Genomic DNA, 21,384 nt, shown 5'->3' with positions numbered 1-21,384 from the left:
ACCCAGAGCAAGTACTCACTAGGTTGACTGCTTCAAGGCCTGGTGGGTCTGTGGCTGCCTTTGGTATTAATGGAGGAGTCGGCACAACTGAGCTACCAACTGGGCCTGGACACACAGTGAGACAGGATGGCAGCTGTCAGCTGCCTCTGCCAGTATGGTATGGAGGCTGCAGGTCCTGCACAAAGGCTCCAAATAATCTGGTGGGCAAGCCCTTCCCTCGCACTCCTGGCACCATTTAACTCAAGTCAACACCGCTTCTAGGTTCCAAAAAGAAATCACAAATTCATGGCCAGCTGCAGTGAAAGAAAATGTTTATTAAGCAATAAGGCTGTAATCACTTTAGCTCCTGTGTGAGTGTTTCTGATGGAAACAATTTGGCATACCCACAGTTGGAATCCCACGCCTCTGAGTTTCTCCAAAACGACAGAGAGGCCCATCTGACCATAAAGGCCAGGACCTCAGAATTCTCGTGGTTAAGAATAAGTGCTCAATGGACTGCAAACCATTCTGCTGATTTTTTTTTCTGACAGGAAAAAAGGCTTTCCAACTTGAACAGACCTGCTGCCCATAGTGGAATGTGTGTATGCACAGCTGGCAAGGGCATATCAAAGACAGCAGGCTCCTACTATTGCCTGGTTGCTGTCATATACTAAAATACAAGGAGCTACAGGCTATCTTTGCAGCAGGGTTTCAAAAACACACAGGTTATGCTTAATAAACAATAACAGAGTGTATCAGGAAAGAAAAGTAAATGCTAACCCCCTAAACCCCCCACCAAGGAACTCTGTGCACCTTGCACTTGGTAGGTCTCCCTGAATTTGCAGGCCTTGTTGGCCTGCTCCACCCGTCTTCTGCTCATGGCTTTGGATGGAAGTACTTCTGGTTCCACTGACAGGCAGAAGGGGCCCTTTGGTCTGTGGTAGAAGCCTGGAAACCTTCTTCATTGGGAAGCTGCTGGGTTCTTGCATCAGTAAGTTGCACCTGCTGGCATAAAAAGAGTCAAGGTAGAATCCTTTGCTTGACCTCTCAGCCAGGAAGCCACAGAGAAGTGTCTCTACCACATGAAACCTACGGAGTGCTGGGAGAGATGAGGAGCCTGGGACAGCGAGCTTCCTCTGCTTTTCCTCTCTCAGCACCATGCTGGCTTAGCAGTCAGCACAAGCAGACCTGGGGCTTGCCGAAGTCACTTGCACAGCTCCCGGCTGTGTATGAGCTCACTGGAGAGGCCTCACGCGGTCATTTCCATGCTGCTTTAGATCCAGCAGAGGTGCCAGCCCACCCTGGGGTGCGCAGGTGGGAAGAAAGATGGCCACAGAAATGGTTTCACAGAGGGTAGGTTGTTGGGGTCTCTTGTGTTTGATAATGAGGGATTCCTTTGGGCTAGTGTTGAGGTGATACAGGATTTCAATTAGTAGGAAAAAAAGAGGGTCAGAAGAGAAGCCAGAGCGAGCACAAGGAGGCAAGCTGGGATCCCGGCGAAAACCACCAGAGGTGTCCGGATAGCTCAGGGCAGGCGGGCCCTTGAGGTTTTGTGGATAGTGAAGCTGCCACACAACCACTACCTTGGGTTGCTCCACTGCTGTTTCTCAACAGAGAAATCTTCCAGAATCCACCCTTGTCCACCTCCCTGGGCTATGTACTCAGCTTTGTGCTTGCTCTGCTTTGCAGGATCTCATCCAGAGGCATAAGGGTCTCAAACCCAAGCACAAGGGGTTGGCATTGTGTTGTGGCAGGTTAAGCCACTGCCTGAGATACCAGCACCCTATAGTGTAGCTACAGTTCACCTTGGTCTACTCTCTTTCTAATCTAATCCCTTGCTAATGAGCCTGGGAAAGCAGTGACAGATGGCCCAAGTGCTTGGGACCTGCCACCCACATGGAAGACCTGGATGGAGTTCCAGTCTCCTAGTTTTGGCTAGGCCCAGCCATAGCAGTTGCTACTATTTAGCAGATGAATCTGGTGGATAAAAAGTATTTCTCTCTCTCCCTATAATTTTGGAATATATATCTTTTAATAAATAAATAAATAAATCAATAATCAGGCATGAAGAATCTCACCAGAGTCTGGCATTCATAGCGGAATCACTGAACCTACACATTTCACATATGAGCAGACTCTATAAGGAACCAATTTTCTGGGAGCTCTGGTGGATAGGTTCGTCAAACTATTTGAGTATAATCACATCTTCAGTCATTTAAAATATCTAAATTCCTTCACTGCACCTTGGTGTACTGGCATTTTTGTTGCAGTCACTTAAAAGAAAAGAAAGGCTAGATTAAGGAGTTCTAAAAATCAGCATTTTGCTAAAAGTGCTATTCCTCAGATTGTGCCTACAGTCCCCACAGGACCTGCTAGTAGCTTAGCAGGGAGCAAAACCCACTGTTTCGCTGCCATCTGTCCACATTCTATCTTGGAAATGTGGTTAATGTAGCTGGCATGCCCAAGTGGGCTGCTCTTCCAAATATGGGGCATCTGATAGAGGAGAGCAGGCTCTTTCAGTAGGTACCTTTGCTTTCTTTTCAGCACAAGGAAAAAAAAATCCACCGTGAGCCGTAGACTCAGTAGCAGAACTAAAGATTATAAGTACAGAAAGGGACCTTGGGCACAGGCAATGCCCTCAGCATTAAAAGTATAGCATGGCTCAAGCTAACCAACTAACATATTTTTGAGAAGTTTCAAAGAGTGCACTTAAGATCACTAGCAAAACTCACTTTTTTTCAAGAACCCCTGCTCAGCACTGAGCACAAGCATCATCTGGATAATCGTTCTCTTGTGTGTTTAGCTTTGGAACTCAAGCTGTGGTGTGGTAGGCTAAGCCACTGCCTTTGATACTGCCATAGCATATCAGAGCACCAGTTGAAGCCCAGCTGCTCTGCTTCTGACAGAGTTCCCTGCTAATTTGTTTGGGAAAGTAGCAGAAGATGGCCCAACTGCTTGGACCCCTGCCATCCACACGGGAGACCAAGACGGAGCTTTGGTCTGGTTCATCCCTGGTTGCTTTATCCACTTGTGGAATAAACCAGACCACAGAAGATTTCTCTCTCTCTCTTCTTTCTGCCTCATTTCAAGTAAGTAAATACATAAGTTTGAAGTCTGAATTTCATGCCTGGGGTCTGCTGGTGGGAAGGAGCCCAAGTTCCTCTCGACATGTGCTGTAGGGAAAGGAGAAGGCTGCAGCTCACCTGGTGCCACACGGGCTGCACCTGTACGTCAGTCTTCTGTTCAGTGCTGATCCAAGGATTAACTCCATAGAAAGCTTGGAGCTGAGGAGGAGGAGTTGGCTGACGCCAAAGTTTGAGGTAGTCTTGAGGTGTCTCCAAGGTTGTCAGAGTTGATTCACTACTTCTGGAATACACAAAAATCATTTCAGAATTTGGGCTATGCACCAAGAGCAGCTGAGCCACAGAGGTCAAGTGTTGCTGCCTAAGAACAAAACTGTAAGAGAATAAAGCTGCTGCAGTGAGGTAGACCTAGAAATTATGGCTCAGAGACATGTTCCTACTCACTCACAGGTGCTTCCGGCACATTGCGGGCAAGACCTAATCTTCCCAAGTAAAGTGAATGGAGGTACAGTAAGAAGTTATGTGCCTTATTATTTGCTTTACATTTTCTTATTCATTACTTGGTCATTCCTAGGGCTGCCAAAAATATGCCTTAGGCAAGTCATGTCCTTACCCTCAAAATCAGTAAAGAATCTGGCATCTGAGTAGGAACTGCAACAGAGATTGTGTGACTTCAAACTCAGTGTTCTCTCCAATATCGTAAGCCTGGAGGTTTTTATTAAAGATTTATTTATTTTTATTGGAAAGTCAGATATACAGAGAGGAGGAGAGACAGAGAGGAAGATTTTCCACCCGATAATTCACTCCCCAAGTGAGCGCAATGGCTGATGCGCGCCGATCAGAAGCCGGGAACCAGGAACTTCTTCCAGGTCTCCCACATGGGTGTAGAGTCCCAAGGCTTTGGCTGTTCTCGACTGCTTTCCCAGGCCACAAGCAGGGAGCTGGATGGGAAGTGGAGCCACCAGGATTAGAACCGGCGCCCATATGGGATCCTGGTGTGTTCAAGGCGAGGACTTTAGCTGCTAGGCCACGCCGCCGGGCCCAAGCCTGGAGATCTTGTGGTCAGTGTACAACCCCATCCCAGACTCTGTAGCTACAGTTTCAACACACTCCTCAGTTACCTCGTACTGACTGTCAAGGCCATGGAAATTCTTTCATTTGCTCTACTGTGATCAACAGATACCAGGAAAGTTGGAGCTTGATTCTGGAAGCCCAGATACTCTGCTTGACCACTTCTCTACAGATGCTCTGTGCTGAGAGACCGGGCTGAAGAAATCAAATCAAGTGGTCATCTTGGTCTACAAGCTACTTCCCTAGTTGTGAGGCTTCCTAGTCTATTGCTTTTGTACACTAGGACTCCTCTGTTCTATCAATGAATGCTTGGCCATGCACCATGCATACAGAGGCAGTGTGGCCAGTGTCCACAGTGTCCACAGAGAAAGGTGATATGAGAGCAAGTTTCTACTGTTTAGAGCAGGAGTGAGGAACTTCTAGTGTGCAGGTCTGCCTCCACAAAAGCAACTGCAGACGGGACTCAAAGTTTAGTGAGTCTGTAGAGCAGACTACCTTTTAAGCTAATCACTTTGTATAGCACACAGATGATATTATAACTTTCCATATGGCCCTTGGCAGAAAAAAAAAACACTCCCCACCCTTGGCTTACACAGAAAGCTACTGGCATCCCATGTCCCTGAGAAGAAAACAGTGATTTTAGCCATATGGCCATTCCACACACTCCTTACCTGGAACTTTCCGGGCAGTCAGTATCTACATGTTGGTAGTAGTCAGGGGGCTTCTGCTCAGTTATTATTTGTAGCGGAACAACAATGGGTGGAGTCTGCACATATGTAACGTGTTTATTGTAGACAGGCAGAGTTTGGCTCGGCAAGCACAGCTTCATCGTCTGATTCCCCAGCATGGCATCCTGCTGCTGTTGCTGCTTCTTCTGCTCCTGCAGCTGTTCCATCTGCTGCTGCAGCAGCATCTGCTGTTCCTGCAAGTACTGCTCCTGCTCCTGCAAGTAGCGCTACAGCAAAAGATGAGAGTACCACAGCTCAGGCCTCGCAGAAAAGCATGAAGTCTTCCCGCCGCACCCCCCACAAAGCTGACACCCACAGCCTCCTGCCTCTGCTCACGGGGCTCAGTGCGGCTGTCTCCTGGTTTGACAGGGCACCAGCTGGTATCATGCTGCTGAGAGAGTGTACTACTGCAGCACATATACACATGTATATGAGCACGGGATAGCATGTGTTTGGGTCTAGTTGGCACAAGACTTTTTAACTATTTTGTATAAATGAACTAAAGCCATTACTCCCTCAGGAGAACAAAGTGAGTTCAAATCCTCATGAAAATAAAATCCCACTTCAGTTCCACATTTCAGATGGGCTTTCCACACCTGGCTGGAAGTAGTGGGCTGATTTTCAAATGTATTAGGGAAGACTGAAGAGCGAGATGGGCCACAGAAGCGTTTGGCCTCATGGACATCCGGGAAGGACCTCTTCCGTTGGCCGGAGCATTCAGCCTTGAGTTCAGGACTGATAGTGCGGTGTGGTATGGTTGTCTGCATCTGTAAAGACACAAAGTCACAAAGTCTTATTCAGGTTTCACACCTTTTCTTAGGGAACAAGCTATGCCAAGAATGCAGCAGGACTGTCCACAAAAAAACCCAAACGAAGTCTTGTCTGCACGCAAGCCATGTCTTTCACCATCAAGGGCCTTGGGGCCCATCACAGCTCCTGCAGCTAAGAGCAGGAGAAAATCCCAAGCAGCAGCTGTCCCATGCCTCTCTGTGAAGAGCAGTTGCTTGTACCATCAGGCCCTATTGACTAACTCCTTGAGGGGTGCCAAGGTCCCTCTCTGCTCTCCCTCCTGACACTCACACAGAGCCGGTCGCTGACCTGACACATAGACTCCTGCATCGTCTGGAGTTGCTCCTTCATCATTTCCAGAGCATCTTGCTGGCTTGTTATGTCAGCCTGTAGCACCCGAGTTCGGACTTGCAGCTGTTCCTTGAACTTCTGCATCAGGTTCAGTTCATGGCCACCGGTGTTGGAAGCAAAAGGAAATGATGCCGACTGTAGGAAGGAATCATTGATTCACATACAGGAACACTATGTTCTTCAAATCTCACCATGTTGTTTTACTTTACATTTTTTAGACTAAGACTTAGAAATAATAGCACTCCAATCCATATTTAATTCATTTACAGAAAGATGAACTGAGGATAATTGTAAGAATCTGATAATTCTACATTAGAAATGGACTCACTGATCATTTAGTCTGATTTTTTTTTCCTAAAAGGAAAGATATAAAATTGGGCCAGAGACATGAACTCACAGTCACCAGTGGAAGAATGGAAGAGAGAAGCCAAAGTGGTGCACTCTCAGGTCAGACTGTCAGAGTCAGGAAGAAGATAGTAGGATGAATTAAAGTTAAAACAGGGATGTAAAATAGGCCAGAGGGAGAAGACATGCAAAGGAAGGAACTCATGTGAGAGAATTTTAAAAAGTGGACTTCTGGGGTTGGCACTGTGGCATAACGGACTAAGCTGCCACTCGTAATTCTGGCATCCCATATGGGCTCTAGCTCGAGACCTGGCAGCTGCACTTCAGATCCAGCCCCTGCCAATGTGCCTGGGGAAAGTAGTGGAAGACAATCCAGGTACCTTGGCCCCTGCACCTATGTGGGAGACCTGCATGAAGCTCCCAGTTCTTGGCGTCAGCCTAGTCCAACTCTGGCCATTGCCGCTCGTGCTCTCTCTCTCTGTCTCTCTCTGTCTCTCTCTCTGTCTCTCTCTCTCTCACTCTCCGCGTGTGTGTGTGTGTGTGTCTGTGTAACCCTGTCTTGCAAATAAGTAAATTAAATCTTAAAAAAAATAGATCAAGGGCCCGGCGGCGTGGCCTAGCGGCTGAAGTCCTCGCCTTACACGCCCCGGGATCCCATATGGGCGCCGGTTCTAATCCCGGCAGCTCCACTTCCCATCCAGCTCCCTGCTTGTGGCGTGGGAAGGCAGTCGAGGACGGCCCAATGCATTGGGACACTGCACCCGCATGGGAGACCCGGAAGAGGTTCCAGGTTCCCAGCTTCAGATCGGCGCGCATCGGCCCGTTGCGGCTCACTTGGGGAATGAATCATCAGATGGAAGATCTTCCTCTCTGTCTCTCCTCCTCTCTGTATATCTGGCTGTAATAAAATGAATAAATCTTTAAAAAAAATAGATCAGGTGCTCGCTTCAGCAGCACATATATTAAAAATGGAACGATACAGAGAAGATTAGCATGGCCCCTGAGCAAGGATGACATATAAATTCATAAAGTGTTCCACAGTTTTTTGCAATATGTATCCCTGCTTCCAAATCAAAAACAGACTCCAGATGAAACTGTTGGACATGTGTAGACAATGGATGCTGGACTGTCTGACATTGTCTGTACCATCAATGTTGGGGCACACTTAAATAACAGACTCATGACTCCTTATGAAGGAGTTTACGATTATAGCAACGTGGTGAAAATCTTGTCGGGGGTGGGATTTTGGGGTGGGGGCAATCCCAGTGTCTATGAAATTGTACCATAAAATTCAAAAATTCAAAATAAAAATTTAACAAAAATTAAAAATTAAAAAAACTTTTTAAAGAAATAAAAATAGATCAGAAACAGGATCTGGAAAGAAGTTTTGTTTGCTGTAACCTGTGCAGACGCCATGTCCATGAAGAACACAAGGAGTCCATGCCTTGATTTATAATTTTTAATTAACAATTGGGGGAAAGTACATGGACCTGAAACTTCTAGTGCCAAAATAAATAGGCTATTACATCACATTATGGTCTGTCAATATCTTGCATGGTGAAGATAACTAGTTGAGGGGATAATGATGTAGGGAGATGGAGAGATGGAAAGGAGAGAGTGTGAAAGAAAGAGAGAGATCCATATAATTTTATTTTCCTCCTCAATGGAACAAAAATATTTGGTCCATTAAAAACTGCCAGTTATCCTTTTGGTCTACATGAAAGTAAGCATTTATCAGATCATGAAAACAAAACATAAAACTCTCCTAAACTCAGGAGGACAGGAAGAGACACACTTTACAGGTTAATACATCTTAAACAACCTCTCCTGACAGGAATCTTCTTTTTGTTGTCCCTGGAAAATCAGCTATCAAACCTTAGACCTTAACATTTTCCACTGACAGGGAAGGGACTCACTATTGTGGGAGGTACCCAAATCTGTCTGAGGAGTAGCAAAGCCACATGGCTTCCCTGCAGGGATTTCACGTCACCTGCCTACCCCACCCTTCCCCCATGCTCTAGCATCAACTTGCATTTGATTCTCGTAAGCATGGCAGCCCTTCAGCCATACGGACACAGCTTCCCTATCATCCCCCTAGGTCCTTATCAGAATCTTTGTTGCCTCTGCAATCTTTCCCAGTTCCTTCTTGGTCTTGGGCTCTAGCTTGGGGGTACACTCCAGGGTGTCACTCCATGGCACTCAGCCTGGCTACCTACAAAGCCAGGCTATACAACATCCATTGTTGTTAGTCCAGTGACTTCAATCAGAGACTATGCTTGGGTAGGAGCTAGAAATATATTCACAAGAAAAGAAATCTGGTGACAGTGAAAGGAAAAATAGATTCTCACATAATGCAAACATAAATAAGCACAAAATAGATTTCCACAGATATTTCCTTTTAAATAATTCAAATAATATTCCCAGCAGTGCATAATGCCCTTGCAAGGTTAAGACCATTTCACGATGGAGGAACAGACCCACAGGCTTGCCAAGGTTACACTGTGGAGGCAGCAAATTCAAACAACTGTCTTCTAGTCTTCAACTCTTTTCATCAGATAAAGATGCCTTTGGCATTAGTAATGGATCGATTCAAGTTAAACTCAGTGACTGATGTACATAATTCAGCATAACTGACCATAAACGTATTGCCGTGGCTGCCGATCCGGATTTTAATAATCATCTCTAATATACAAGATGATTATCCTAATCTGCACTTATGTACACACATTTGGTAACAGATGGACTACAGAACGCCTAATCCAAATGTTTTGCTGAAGATTGAATACATGTAACAGTGAAATGTTCGATCCAACTTCACAGAACAGCACACGGAAATGCTAGCCTGATGGAAGGGCTGGTATGGGCAGGCAAGGCAGGTGTCTTCTGCAGGATGGCTACTCCTCTGTACACACTGGTAAGGAGCCAGCACAGCTCTTGCAAACATCGGCTTTTCTTAGTACTCAAGCATTCAATTTGCCTGAAACTGCTTGGGCATTCCACAAAAAGAGAAAAGAAATCTGTTCTCAAGCAGACAGTCTCCAACCTTTCTGTTGGCAAGAACCATCTCTGGCTTCTAAGCTGCATCTGCAAATCCACTACAACAGAGGCAGGGATGGAATTTTGCTTGCTTGCATTTAACAGGTGTGTTTTCAGGCCCGGCACAATCGAGCAGTAGCTAAATCCTTGCCTTGCACGCACCAGGATCCCATATGGACACCAGTTCATGTCCCAGCAGCCCCGCTGCTTCCCATCCAGCTCCCCGCTTGTGGCCTGGGAAAGCAGTCGAAAATGGCCCAAAGTCTTGGGACCCTGCACCTGCATGGGAGACCCAGAAGAAGTTCTGGGTTCCTGGCTTCAGATCGGCTCAGCTAGGGCCATTGTGGCCACTCAGGCAGTGGATCAGTAGAAAGAAGATCTTTCTGTCTCTCCTATCTCTGTAAAATTTATCTTTCCAGTAAAAATAACTAAGTCTTTAAAGTAAAAAAAAAAAGTGTGCTTTCTACAAGAGTGAAACCGGGCACAAGAGTGACAGTTGAGTGTTTGGCAAGGTTTGAGGAGCACACAAAGGTGTCGGAGTCACAGACGTACCTGAGCCCTGAGGCTAGCTGATACGGTGGCGGAGGACAGGATCTCCTGCACCACGGGGCCCTCTGAGTTCGGTGAGCCTTCCACATAGTCAGGCTCATTTGGATCCATCGAGGACGCTGCTAGTGAATTGTCCAGAGTCACTGCATTCACTGAATCCTCCGTGTCATCTGTGTTATCTGAGCTCACTGAAAACTCTAGGTCAACTGGATCCTTCAGTTTCTCCGGATCCACTTCAGGTTCATATCCAAAGCTCTGCAAGGATCCCACTGCAGAAGAAAATAGAGCAAGTTCATGACTGAAAAAAAGCATAAGTTTTTGAGTTCTCAAAGGGATTATACAACAGTGAAATCCAGCTTAATCACATTAAGGAACAGACATGTCAGGCACCAGGAATCTCAAGAACACTGTGATTTTTTGAATCTTGGCATGTTTGAAAATGCAGAAAACAGAGGGAGAGAGCTGAATTTCTGTCTCTCCATCCCTCCAGCATAAACTGGCGCCTGTCATTCTAGTTGTTCTCAATCGCCACTCATAAGAACGTGATACTAACCAACAGATGAATACACACTACTTCCCTTATGGCCCATGTTTGGAATGTGCCTAGCGAAGTGGAAATGTATTTCCACTAAAATCTCTATGTAAATATTCATAGATTTATTCATAATCATGAAAAATGGAAATAAACCAGACTTCCTACTTTAAGTGAATGAACTGAAATATAGAGTACATTCACAAGACACATTACAACTCAGCAACAAAAAAGCAATGAACTGATGATTGTGACAACATGGCTGGATGTTAGCTGCTTTGGACAAAGTCAAAGACACAGGACCAAAGAGCTGGACATTGCGTAAGTCCATCACCATGCCAGTCCAGAGCAGTGAAACCTGCAAAGACGGAATGCAGCCCGTGATGCTCAGAGTGTTGGACACAGGACTGATGAGTATAAGAGGCAGTACAAAGAAGCTGCTGCACTATACACCCAGAACAGTGAATTTTGATAAACCTAAGCTTAAAAATAAACTGACTGCAGTGTGAGGAAACAAAGCTTGGCATGCAGACTATGACAAATAAATCTAACCACATTACAAATACAATATCATATCCACAGTGAAGGGGATGAGGAAAAAGGAAAACCAGCTAAGTAGCTTCAGAAAACAGTGGCTTGCTTGGGTATTAGAAACCAAAAGGAAGAAAAAAGAAGTGCATACACAGCTTACAATAAATAATATTTTTTCTCTTACAGAATTGTGGATTGCCAATCGTGAAACTACTTTGTATAAAATTTTGTGCAATGAACAAACCAACATTGTATTACGCATCTTACCACAACGCTAAGGACATGACCTAACTGTCCTTTACCATAGCACATGAGATTTTTTTGTTTGTTAGTTTCTTTTTTAAGATTTATTTATTTTTACTGGAAAGTCAGATATACAGAGAGGAGGAGAGACAGAGAGAAAGATCTTCCATCCACTGGTTCACTCCCCAAGTGACCGCAACAGCCCTAGCTGAGCCGATCCAAAGCCAGGAGCCAGGAACTTCTTCCAGGTCTCCCACACAGGTGCGGGGTCCCAAGACTTTGGGCCATTCTCGACTGCTTTCCCAGGCCACAAGCAGGGAGCTGGATGGGAAGTGGGGCTGCTGGGATTAGAACAGGTGCCCATATGGAATCCTGGTGTGTTCAAGGCGAGGACTTCAGCTGCTAGGCCACGCCACCAGGCTCAGGACAAGAGTTTTGAATAACCACTTTAAATATTTCGAAAACTGCCTTCTGAATATCTCTACTTCTTGTTTAGTACAACCTTGGCCAAACTGTTTTACTTAACTTCTTTTGTCACTGTCAGTCACTTTCTAACTCAGTTTAGCATGTTAACAGCTCACTTATGGTTTTCTGATTCTAAATATAAAACAATGAATTATTAATGATAGTGAGAAATCTATGAACTACTTAATTTATACAGCAATGCCATCTGCTATTGCTAGTTGTTGCAATGTGGCCATTTCAGTGGAAAGCCAGCTGTGAAGAGTCAGAAGCACTTGTCCAGTGATGCCTTACATGGAAAGTGTATGCTTAGGCAATCACTGAGCTTACAAATTTTGCAAATCACAATTGTGAATTGATGAGCTTTGTCCCCTCCAGCCAAAAATCCATCATTGTGAAAGTACTTACTTTTGGAACAAAGCTTTGAGACTTACAGCAATAATAAAAGGTTTGTTAACCAACAGCATTAGAGTATTCTAAGGAATTCATGGTAAATGGTATTACTAGAAGTTAATTTTGGTTGGAAAATTTTTAAAGCCATGCATAGATGGATTGCTCATATGCATGGGTCTCAAACTTTTATGGAATGAAAATTAAATTTTTTTCTTTTAATTCCATTTTCAAAAACTTACTGAGATACTCTCATATTTTAAAAAGCAAAAGTGTAAAAATACAAAAAATAGGGGCTGGTATGCTGGCATAGCAAGTTAATCCTCCGCCCGTGGTGCCAGCATTCCATCTGGACACCACTTTATGCTTGCCTGCTCCACTTACAATCTAGCTTCCTGTTTATGGCATGGAACAGCAGTGGAGCATGGCTCAAGTTCCTGGACCTCTGCACCCATATCAGAGACCCACAAGAATTTCCTGGCTCCTGGCTTCAGATTGGCTCAGCTCTGTCCATTGTGTCCACTTCGGGAGTGAACCAGTGGCTAGAAGACCTCTCTCTCTGTCTCTACTCTCTCTGTAAAAGTCTGCCTTCCCCGCCCCCTCCCACCGCAGTATGAATGGCCTTTATTGGTCACCATGTGGAGTGGAGGAGGGGATTACAACAGTTCCTGAGGAGGCGTCTGCACTCTCCCTCTCTGTCCTCCGAAAGCAAAATTCTGCCTTTCAAATAAAAATTAAATAAGTAAATTAGCATTTTAAAATTTTAAATGGAAGCATGAATTCTATAAATGGAGATTCCACCCCCTTAAAAAGCTGTCTATGATACAGTTCAGCTAATTAGAGGTCATGATGTGGACTACGCAGACCTGAAGGTTTTGTGCTTCAATATATCAGTAGAGTTGCACAAGCATTTAACACTCTAACTCATGCGGAAGTGCCACTGCTCTTGGAGACACCCTTTCCCTTCTGCTCTCGTCAAACCCTTCCCAGAGATTTCTTTGGAATGAAACTACTACACCACAACAGAACAAATCGCAGCAGCAGGAAAAGATAATGCACTATTCTTCCCATGACTGAGCTCCAGCATTTTGGAAAAGTAAACTTAACCGGGAGAAAATGCTACTATTCCCAATCACTTGAACTTGGAATGAGATATTCATTTTCACTTCTCTCTCATCATCATCTCAATAAATTCACAGAAGATAAAGTAAGCTGGAGTTCCCTCCTGAGACTGAATTCCATTAGAAATATAGCATTAACTTCATTTCAAAAGCTGTAACCAACTTACAGATCCACTGTTTTTCTTCTGATAATCTTCTATCCAAATGCCCAAATTTACATACCTGGAGAATCAGACATAGTTTCCAGGGAAGACGTTCTAGAGTTGCAAGATGAGTCAGATTCTATCTTAATCACATGAGTGGCTTCTTGTGGTCCATACTCTTCAACAGTCACAATATCAGACTGATCCTGTGAATTTCCAAAAGAGAAAGGAGCTGCTCTTTCATTTAGCAGATAGATACACAACAGAAAGCAAAAGCAGAATGCATTGTGCCATATTTCACACCCAAATTCCTAACACTGTTTTCAATCATCTGAAAACATGCTACAAAAAACCCACTGTGTCCTTGAAAAGTGTTCTTGAGGACAGCACCAAGCTGAGATCATGGAAGTCAGGAGGTACATGCCACCAAACTGAAGAAGGGAAACACTACATACACGTATGCTATCAGCAGAAGAATTTTTTTAAATGCCCCTATATCAAAGTTTTGACAAATTACATGTTTCAGTGGAATTGGCAGGATGCTGGCACAGCAGCAGCCAATGATGGAGGCCACCTCATTTTCCATTTATGATTATCAGCCTCAAAGCACTTGCTCAAAAACACACGAGACAGTTTTGGGAATACTGCACCATAACTGATGAAGCCATTTTCCCACAATTCATACTCATGTGTACATTGGACACATATGACTGCCTACTATGTGTGCCAAACCTGTTTAAGATGCTGGATATATGCTGTCCAACAGCCAGCCAAGTGTCCCTGTTCTCACAGATGTTTCTTCCACTGCAGGGATGCAGAAAATACACTCCTAAGTCTGTTTTGTTTTTTGAACATCAACAAATCCCCATGAGGTAGCCTAGCAGTGATTATTCTCTCTTCCTTTCCAATTTATAGGTGAAGGACTGCCAAACTGTCTTTCTTTTTTCTTTTGTAAAGATTTCCCTCAGGTCACATAACTGGTAAGTAGAAGGATTGGGAATCAAGCCGTTCTGACGACTCAGTCATTTTGAATTTGTAGTGACCCAATCTGTCACCTGTGCTAGACAAGTCAACACAGCAGCAGGAAGATCTGAAGGAAGACCTGGTCAGTTTTCAGCTCTGGAGGTGCCTCCTGGAATGTCTCTTCATCTTTACCTTTTTCCTTCAGGTTTTATTTGCTATTTTTTTACTATTACTATTTTATTTATGTGTACCAGAAAGCGCCCCAAAGTTCATGGAAAATGTATAATATGGAAAAACTATGTGTAAATTTCAGAGTTTTCACCAAAACAAAACTTTTAATTCCGTTTCCATTACTTTTCTGTGTAGTTTTGCATTTGTGGGATACAGTCTGTGTGTAATGAGTAACCCAGATTGCTTAACACATCTGTGTATCATTTTTAAATACACATACAATAATTGCTAAGTTTATGAGATATACTGTGATATTTCACCCCATGATATAATATATGATTAAGCTATAGCAGTTAACTTTTCCACCTTTTTATCACTGCTTTATGCTTGGGGCCTTCGAACTCTTTTCTTACAGTTCCTCATAAAATATCTAACAGCCTATTGCAAACTAATCACCCCACTATCCTGTGGAATTATAAAAGCTAAACCCTCTGTGCTTTGGTACTTGCTACAATGGGTAGGAACATGGATGCAAGCTGGAGGGCACTGGGTTAAGTGAAATATATCAGAATGATGAATGCCACACCTTCTGTCCTATATGTGCAAGCTTAAAAAACATGGATATGAACCTATAATTGTAATTGCTAGAAGCTGGAAAAAGTTAGATGGCTGGAGGAGGATAAAAATCAGATAAAGGTGCAAAATCATACAAAATCAAGTTTCTAGTCATTAAGAAAAGTCTCAGGTTTCTTGGTTTCTATTTGTACATATCACTTTTAAAAATCTCTAGTAATATTTGGTAAACTAATACATACACTGTAATGTGTTAGGGGAGAATGAGTACAACACAGACTAATGAGGAACTGACTCCTGCTTATGAAGGGATGCTGCAATCTGACAAATCCACTCACTTACCTGGTCTTCCGCAGCAGACTGGTCAGTAAATTCTCATTATGAAATGCATGTACAGGGCAGGAGGACCTTCAACAATGTTTCGTATAGAGGTTAGTTTGATTCTTTTTAAAAAATACTGTCAGGACCATTCCAAGGGTGGCAGCTAGTGGCTCCCAATTAAAAAAAAAAAAAAAAAAGGTGTTCACAAAATGGCAACTATGGAACCTTGTTCATGTGTCCTGCCCATGGAAGATACTTTTTGAAGTTAAATTCTATCTATGTGACCAACACAGTCAAGGGCTTTCAATGTACATACATTTGAGGTAGTAGCAGTAGCTTTATCACGCAGGTTTTCCAATCTGGAACTTCTTATTTCACCTTGAACAGTTCTATAAACAGGTGAAAAGAGAGATGGTAAGCATATCTCACTTGACATTTACAACTAAAGTTCAGATTAATCGATCTTTGAAATATCATTTTTCTACAGAACCAGTTGTTCTGCACAACAGGTCCAAAATGTGTCATCTAGCCACTTGGATGGATGACAGCTGCTGCAGGTCTCAATGTCTCCTTTTAATAATGGTGAGGAAAGCAAGATTTTAAAAAGTCAGGGTGAATGAGAGAACTAAATGTGACCCAAAGCTATTTTTATAATTATAGTTGGCTTCAAAAAATAAGAACAGTTAGTTCCTGTAATTGGAGAAATTCTCTGACTCATCAACAATGCATAGAACTCGAACACCCAGGTTTTGTGGCACATTGCAAACTAAATACTAGCTTTTTACCAATTAGGTAGGATGAAGAAAGAGACAAAGAGGTGGGGAGTGAGGAGAACATGAAAAAATGAATATCTTATTTTAATATTAATATTATTGTTTCAGACTTTAAATTTTTTCATAACTGGAAGTCTGAAATTGAACTCCATTTTGTTTTCAATACATTTCCATTTAAAGACCGGAAGCTGAAAAGTCTCTATCACCCAAGAAAAGTGAGGAAGTCTCAGAATCTGATAATAAACACAGCTAAAAAGCAAACTTTGGAGCAGCAGCATGGCAGCAAAAAATGATATCTATGAAGTACTCTCAAGTTCAATGAGAAGACACAAAATTCATATGACTATTCCATATGATATCAAAATGCTTTCACAATGGAGAGAACATCTCCATTCTAAATTATATATTACACAGCCAAAAACACATTTTTATTTATATCATTCACTTCTAGTACAAGACATTTGAGGTCTTCAAAAATTTATTTTGCATTTTCAAATTATATAATGTTAGATAATACTGATTTACATAGCACAAAACAGCTGGTTAATGACTTAATTCAGTCAGTTGTGTACTGTCAGGATACATCCAGCAGGATAGCTGGGACAGCAGAGGCCCGGGGGCTCCTGCTGAGAAGAGGCTCCAGGAGAGAGGGGGTGGAGGGCCTCTTGCCCAGAGCGCACTCTTGCCCCAGTGAGTCCTTGGATGTGCACTCACGCTCTGCTTGACGATAGGCGAACATCTGTGCTCCGTCTAGTCAACCAAGGACAGACAGCGCTCCTTATCTACTCCCAACTTCAATAATGCTTTGACCAAGTCATCTTGTTAGCCTCTTTGAACTCTGCTGTCAGACATGATCTGATTCTGAGTTGTGTCAGAACTATTGCTTTACTAAGTGCATAAGAATGGGAACCCTGGAAATGAACTTTATTAGTTGACCAGTAGAGCACTGTCCCCCCACATTTCTTTTCAGTCGCATGTCCTCCCCCGGAACCCGCAAGGTAAACGTACGGTGTACATGATTAAACAGTAAAATTTCTATTATATATTCCTGATTTGATTTTAGTGTCTATTAACTTAAACATAAATGAAATCACTTACTTATGTGTTCAATTATCACTTAAAATAAATTCCTAAAAAATATTATGGTGCCTAATTTTATTCACTCTATAAGCTAGTTTCATCTAACAGAATGTTTTCTCACTTAACAAACGCTGGTAGTTTTTTGGGCTGTTTCTGGTTTTCTGTTCTTCCATCATAATCACCATTGCAAGCCACATCATATTCTTTAATTGTAACTGAAGTGACTCTCATATCGTTATCTCAAGAGTTCTCCCTAAGATGCATATATCCTGGGACCAGTGTTGTGGCAAAGTGGGTTTGAGCTCCAGCTCTCCTATTTCTGAATCACCTCTCCGTTACTCCATGAGGGAAAGCAGTGGAGGATAGTCCAAGTACTTTGGCTCCTACACCCATGTGGGAGACCCAGAGGAAGTTCCTGGCTTCCTTCTGCCTGGCCCAATTCAGCTGTTGAAGCAGAGGATTAAAATCCTGTTAATTTTCAAATAAAACATTTTTTTAAAAGATCTGTGTGTCTAGCAGATACCTCAACTCACACTATGGTCTAGGATGCTACACCAGTGTCTCCCAGGCTGACGGAGTAGCGCTGCCCTGCTTCTGGTCAACTAACACTGCAACAAGCAAGTCAGCTTGACGACCTCCTTCGCAATTCTGTTTTGTATAAAACTTATTACCGCCTGTCAACCATGTCTGCCTAGTGAAGGTCCTGAAGGCGGTGGGCGTGCTTCGAACTTCTCATATCCCAGGCGTGTGTCACAACACAGAACACTGACTGGGTACTCTACAAACATTTATCAAGTGAATAAAGAACAACCACATAAACTTAGCAGTCATTTCAATCAAAATTCACCCCTTGTTTGCTTGGTTTGGTACAATCATCTGCTTCCTTAAAAGACAAACTGAGATTTCAGTTTCTTAAAAGCAAGTGACAACTGAGTACTTTCATGTTGCCTTCCAATGGTAAGTACTTTTATACCCGAGAAAGTATATGAGTGTCTTATTGCACTGTCCAACATGGTAGTATTAGTCACGTGTTTAACTGCATTAAACGTTTATAAAAGTAAATTTACATGCAGTTACTCAGCCACAGTTCAAATCTTTAGCAGCTGCATGTGGCTAGTGGCTACTGCATTGGAAAATGCAGAGAAGACACCATTTCTGCCAAAACGGAAAGTTCTACTGTGTCTCTGTGGATCAGAGGAGGTGTTGAGTTTTACTTGATAAAAGCAACTAAGTATTTCTTTAGGTCCAGTGGCTTCAAGAGATGAAATTATAAAATGATTAAAGTAATTTAGAAAATGTTAATTAAATTAATAATAAGCTGTTTCCCAAAGCATTTAGTAAACAAGTTTCATACTTATGAAATAAACACAGATGGAAAATATTTAATTTGTAACCATAACATCAAAGCCAGAAATAAACACATACATTTTAAAGGAAAAGCAAGCAAATAAGTATTTTTCATTGAAATGATGCACTCAGGTGAGTACGATGTGTAATATGCAGTTTGCAACTCTACCCATTGCAGCCTTTTGGGTAGGACAAGCCTGCGTTATTAGAGACACAGGGCAGCTTTCATTGCCCAAGCTGTATTACTTCATCTTCAAAAAGAAGAGAAATGAGCAAAGAACACTTTTTCAGCTGTAGCTACATAAAAAGTATACTTTATTCTGAAAAAAAAGTGCCTGTGTTTCATCATTTAAAAATTTCAAAATACTACTCTTTTTTAAAAGATTTATTTATTTTTATTGCAAAGTCAGATATACAAAGAGGAGGAGACACAGAAAGTAAGATCTTCTGTCCTATGGTTCACTGCCCAAGTGGCCGCAATGTCTGGAGATGAGCCAATCTGAAGCCAGGAGCCAGGAACTTCCTCCGGGTCTCCACACAGGTGCAGGGTCCCAAGGCTTTGACTGTCTTCAACTGCTTTCCCAGGCCACAAGCAGGGAGCTGGATGGGAAATGGGGCTGCCGGGATTAGAACCTGTGCTCATATGGGATCCTGGCAGATACAAGGCGACGACTTTAGCCGCTAGGCTATCACACTGGGCCCCAAAATACTACTCTGGACTGAGTACCTGAAGATTCTTACTCCCTCACACATTAAAGCTCTTACTCAGGTTTGCTCTTAGCTGCTAAAGTACTTGACACTGCTGAACTGCTTTAACATAAGGTTGTTCTCGGCTCTAAAAAGCTTTTTCTACTTGCTATATAAACGAAATTTTAACTATGAAAAAGACACTGAATGAATACTGTCCTTTCATAACTGAAAACACTACAGACTAAGGGTCAGAAAACTGATGACAGTGCAATAGAACACTCAATGTCAATGTAACAAAACCATCTGGTTTGAAAGAAAGATCAGAGCTCCCTTCTTGGTTGGGGATTATGAATAAAGTTTAAGGACCAATTTTGAAGAATACTCTAAGACTAGTCTACAGGCCTGGAGAGGAAACATGCTGTTGGAAACGTGAATCTTTGATCAAGTAGCAGGCATCCTCAACTCCTTTAAGCCCAACTGCATCTCAGTAATCCTTGGCAACAAGATTGGTACTAGCACCTCCAAAGCTTGACTCCCCTGAGTCACTTAAGTGCTTAGGAGAGGACTTTTGTTAAATGACTCCCTGAGGATCATGCCCAAGCCCACCTCTGTATCCAGTACACCAGAGATGCCAGGGAAAGTGGACGGAAGTTGGTGTCATCATAATTAGAGTCATGATAAACGCACGCAACTTCAGTGGTCAACTGCACCTTGGAAACATTGAAGGAAGATCATTCTAACCTCATGTGCGAACACAAAATCAAAGTTCTTGCAAATTTACACAAAAAGAAAGGGCTCCATCATATGTGCAGTCTTGCAGAAAGGTGATTATCTCAAGTGGCCTTATAAGTGATCTTCCCTTCGCTCACCTCTAGTCCTTAAAAGTTTCTACACCACTGAAACATACTGAGAGCTATAATAATGCAATTTGCTTTGCAATTGTTATTTCAAGATTTTAATTCTCTCTCCTAGAAAAATGTGTTCCCAGAGATGAACTCTGCATGCTCTACCATTTATTCAGACAAGAAACAGACTCTTCAGTGTAAGATGAGCAGGTCGGGGGAGGGGGCTGCAGGGCGGGGCGGGCCAGCACAATGGCTCAACTGGTTAATCCTCCCCTTGCAAGTGCCAGGATTCAATATGGATGCCAATTCATGCCCTTGCAACACCATTTCCAGTCCAGCTTCCTGCTTGAGGCCTGGGAAAGCAGAGGATAATGGCTCAAACCCTTGAAACCCTGCACCCATATGGAAGATCTGGAGGAACCTCCTGGCTCCTGGCTTCAGATTGGCTCAGCTCTGGCTGTTGCAGCCATTTGTGGGGTGAACCAGCAGATGAAAGATCTTTCTCTCTGTTTCTCCTTCTCTGTATTAAAAAAAATACTGTTTTTCCAATAAATGAGTGGATAAATAAATCTTTCTAAAAATTGATGAGCAGACTGGGAACTAAAAGCCAGAGTTACTATTGCCACGGATTATCTGAATTAGTATCCTTCTTATGGAGGAGAAAGGAAGGGAAGAGAACGGGACAAAGTTGGTGAAGAGCACATATTTGCAAATATCCCATGAATGAATATACAAACCCTGTTTCCTCCTAACACAAAACAATTACCCTGACATTTAACTACAGTAAGACCCTCACCTTCAATACAGCACCTAAACAGCATATTAAATAAGTCATTGGAGAATGTCATCTTAACAGACGTCCATAACTGAAGATGTAATTAGTTTATTTAGAAATCTAGTCCCAAGACAGGCAAGGGACATGCAACCTTTCGATCGGCTCACAAATCTCAAACTTAAGACTGTCTCATCAGCACTGCCAACTACGAGCAGGTAGCTGATAAAATATTTGTACTCCTTATTTACAACCAATCTCACCTGTAACAACAGAGAGAGGATTTACTGAGCTCCTATCCTGTGGCCGCTCACCCATGTCATCATTTTGAACATTGCAGTAATTAAATGATGTATGTTCCACAGTCATCCCCACGTTACAGAAGAAGGAGACCAAACTTCACAAGGTGAAAAACATGGAAAGTCATAACTAGTGACAAAGCCAGAACATGCACTCCCTTGCCAATTCAGGTTATACTGGGAGAGGTAAACAGCTA

At 42.9% G+C, this 21,384-nt stretch overlaps 1 protein-coding gene and 1 non-coding gene across 2 annotated transcripts in view; one reads left to right on the top strand and one right to left on the bottom strand.

Annotated features, from left to right (window-relative positions):
• Positions 1-294: 294 nt before the first annotated feature.
• The window catches only part of PASD1 (PAS domain containing repressor 1), a 55,901-nt gene continuing 34,811 nt past the window's right edge, over positions 295-21,384 (bottom strand). Inside the window, exons 10-17 of the mRNA XM_058659181.1 lie at positions 15,698-15,770; positions 13,433-13,559; positions 9,935-10,200; positions 5,960-6,136; positions 5,458-5,628; positions 4,805-5,088; positions 3,183-3,345; positions 295-981 (exon numbers count right to left, since the gene is read on the bottom strand). Of these exons, the coding sequence (XP_058515164.1) occupies positions 856-981; positions 3,183-3,345; positions 4,805-5,088; positions 5,458-5,628; positions 5,960-6,136; positions 9,935-10,200; positions 13,433-13,559; positions 15,698-15,770 (1,387 nt within the window). The 3' untranslated portion in view covers positions 295-855. The remainder of the gene's footprint in view (positions 982-3,182; positions 3,346-4,804; positions 5,089-5,457; positions 5,629-5,959; positions 6,137-9,934; positions 10,201-13,432; positions 13,560-15,697; positions 15,771-21,384) is intronic.
• Positions 7,285-7,391, top strand: LOC118760511 (U6 spliceosomal RNA). Its single transcript, XR_004996819.2, has one exon. It is a non-coding gene; the product is annotated as a U6 spliceosomal RNA (small nuclear RNA).

This window comes from Ochotona princeps, chromosome X (genome assembly GCF_030435755.1).
Source record: "Ochotona princeps isolate mOchPri1 chromosome X, mOchPri1.hap1, whole genome shotgun sequence".
Taxonomy (NCBI): Eukaryota; Metazoa; Chordata; class Mammalia; order Lagomorpha; family Ochotonidae; genus Ochotona; species Ochotona princeps.
Note: the sequence above shows the minus strand (reverse complement) of the source record. Positions and strands in the feature narration are given on the sequence as shown.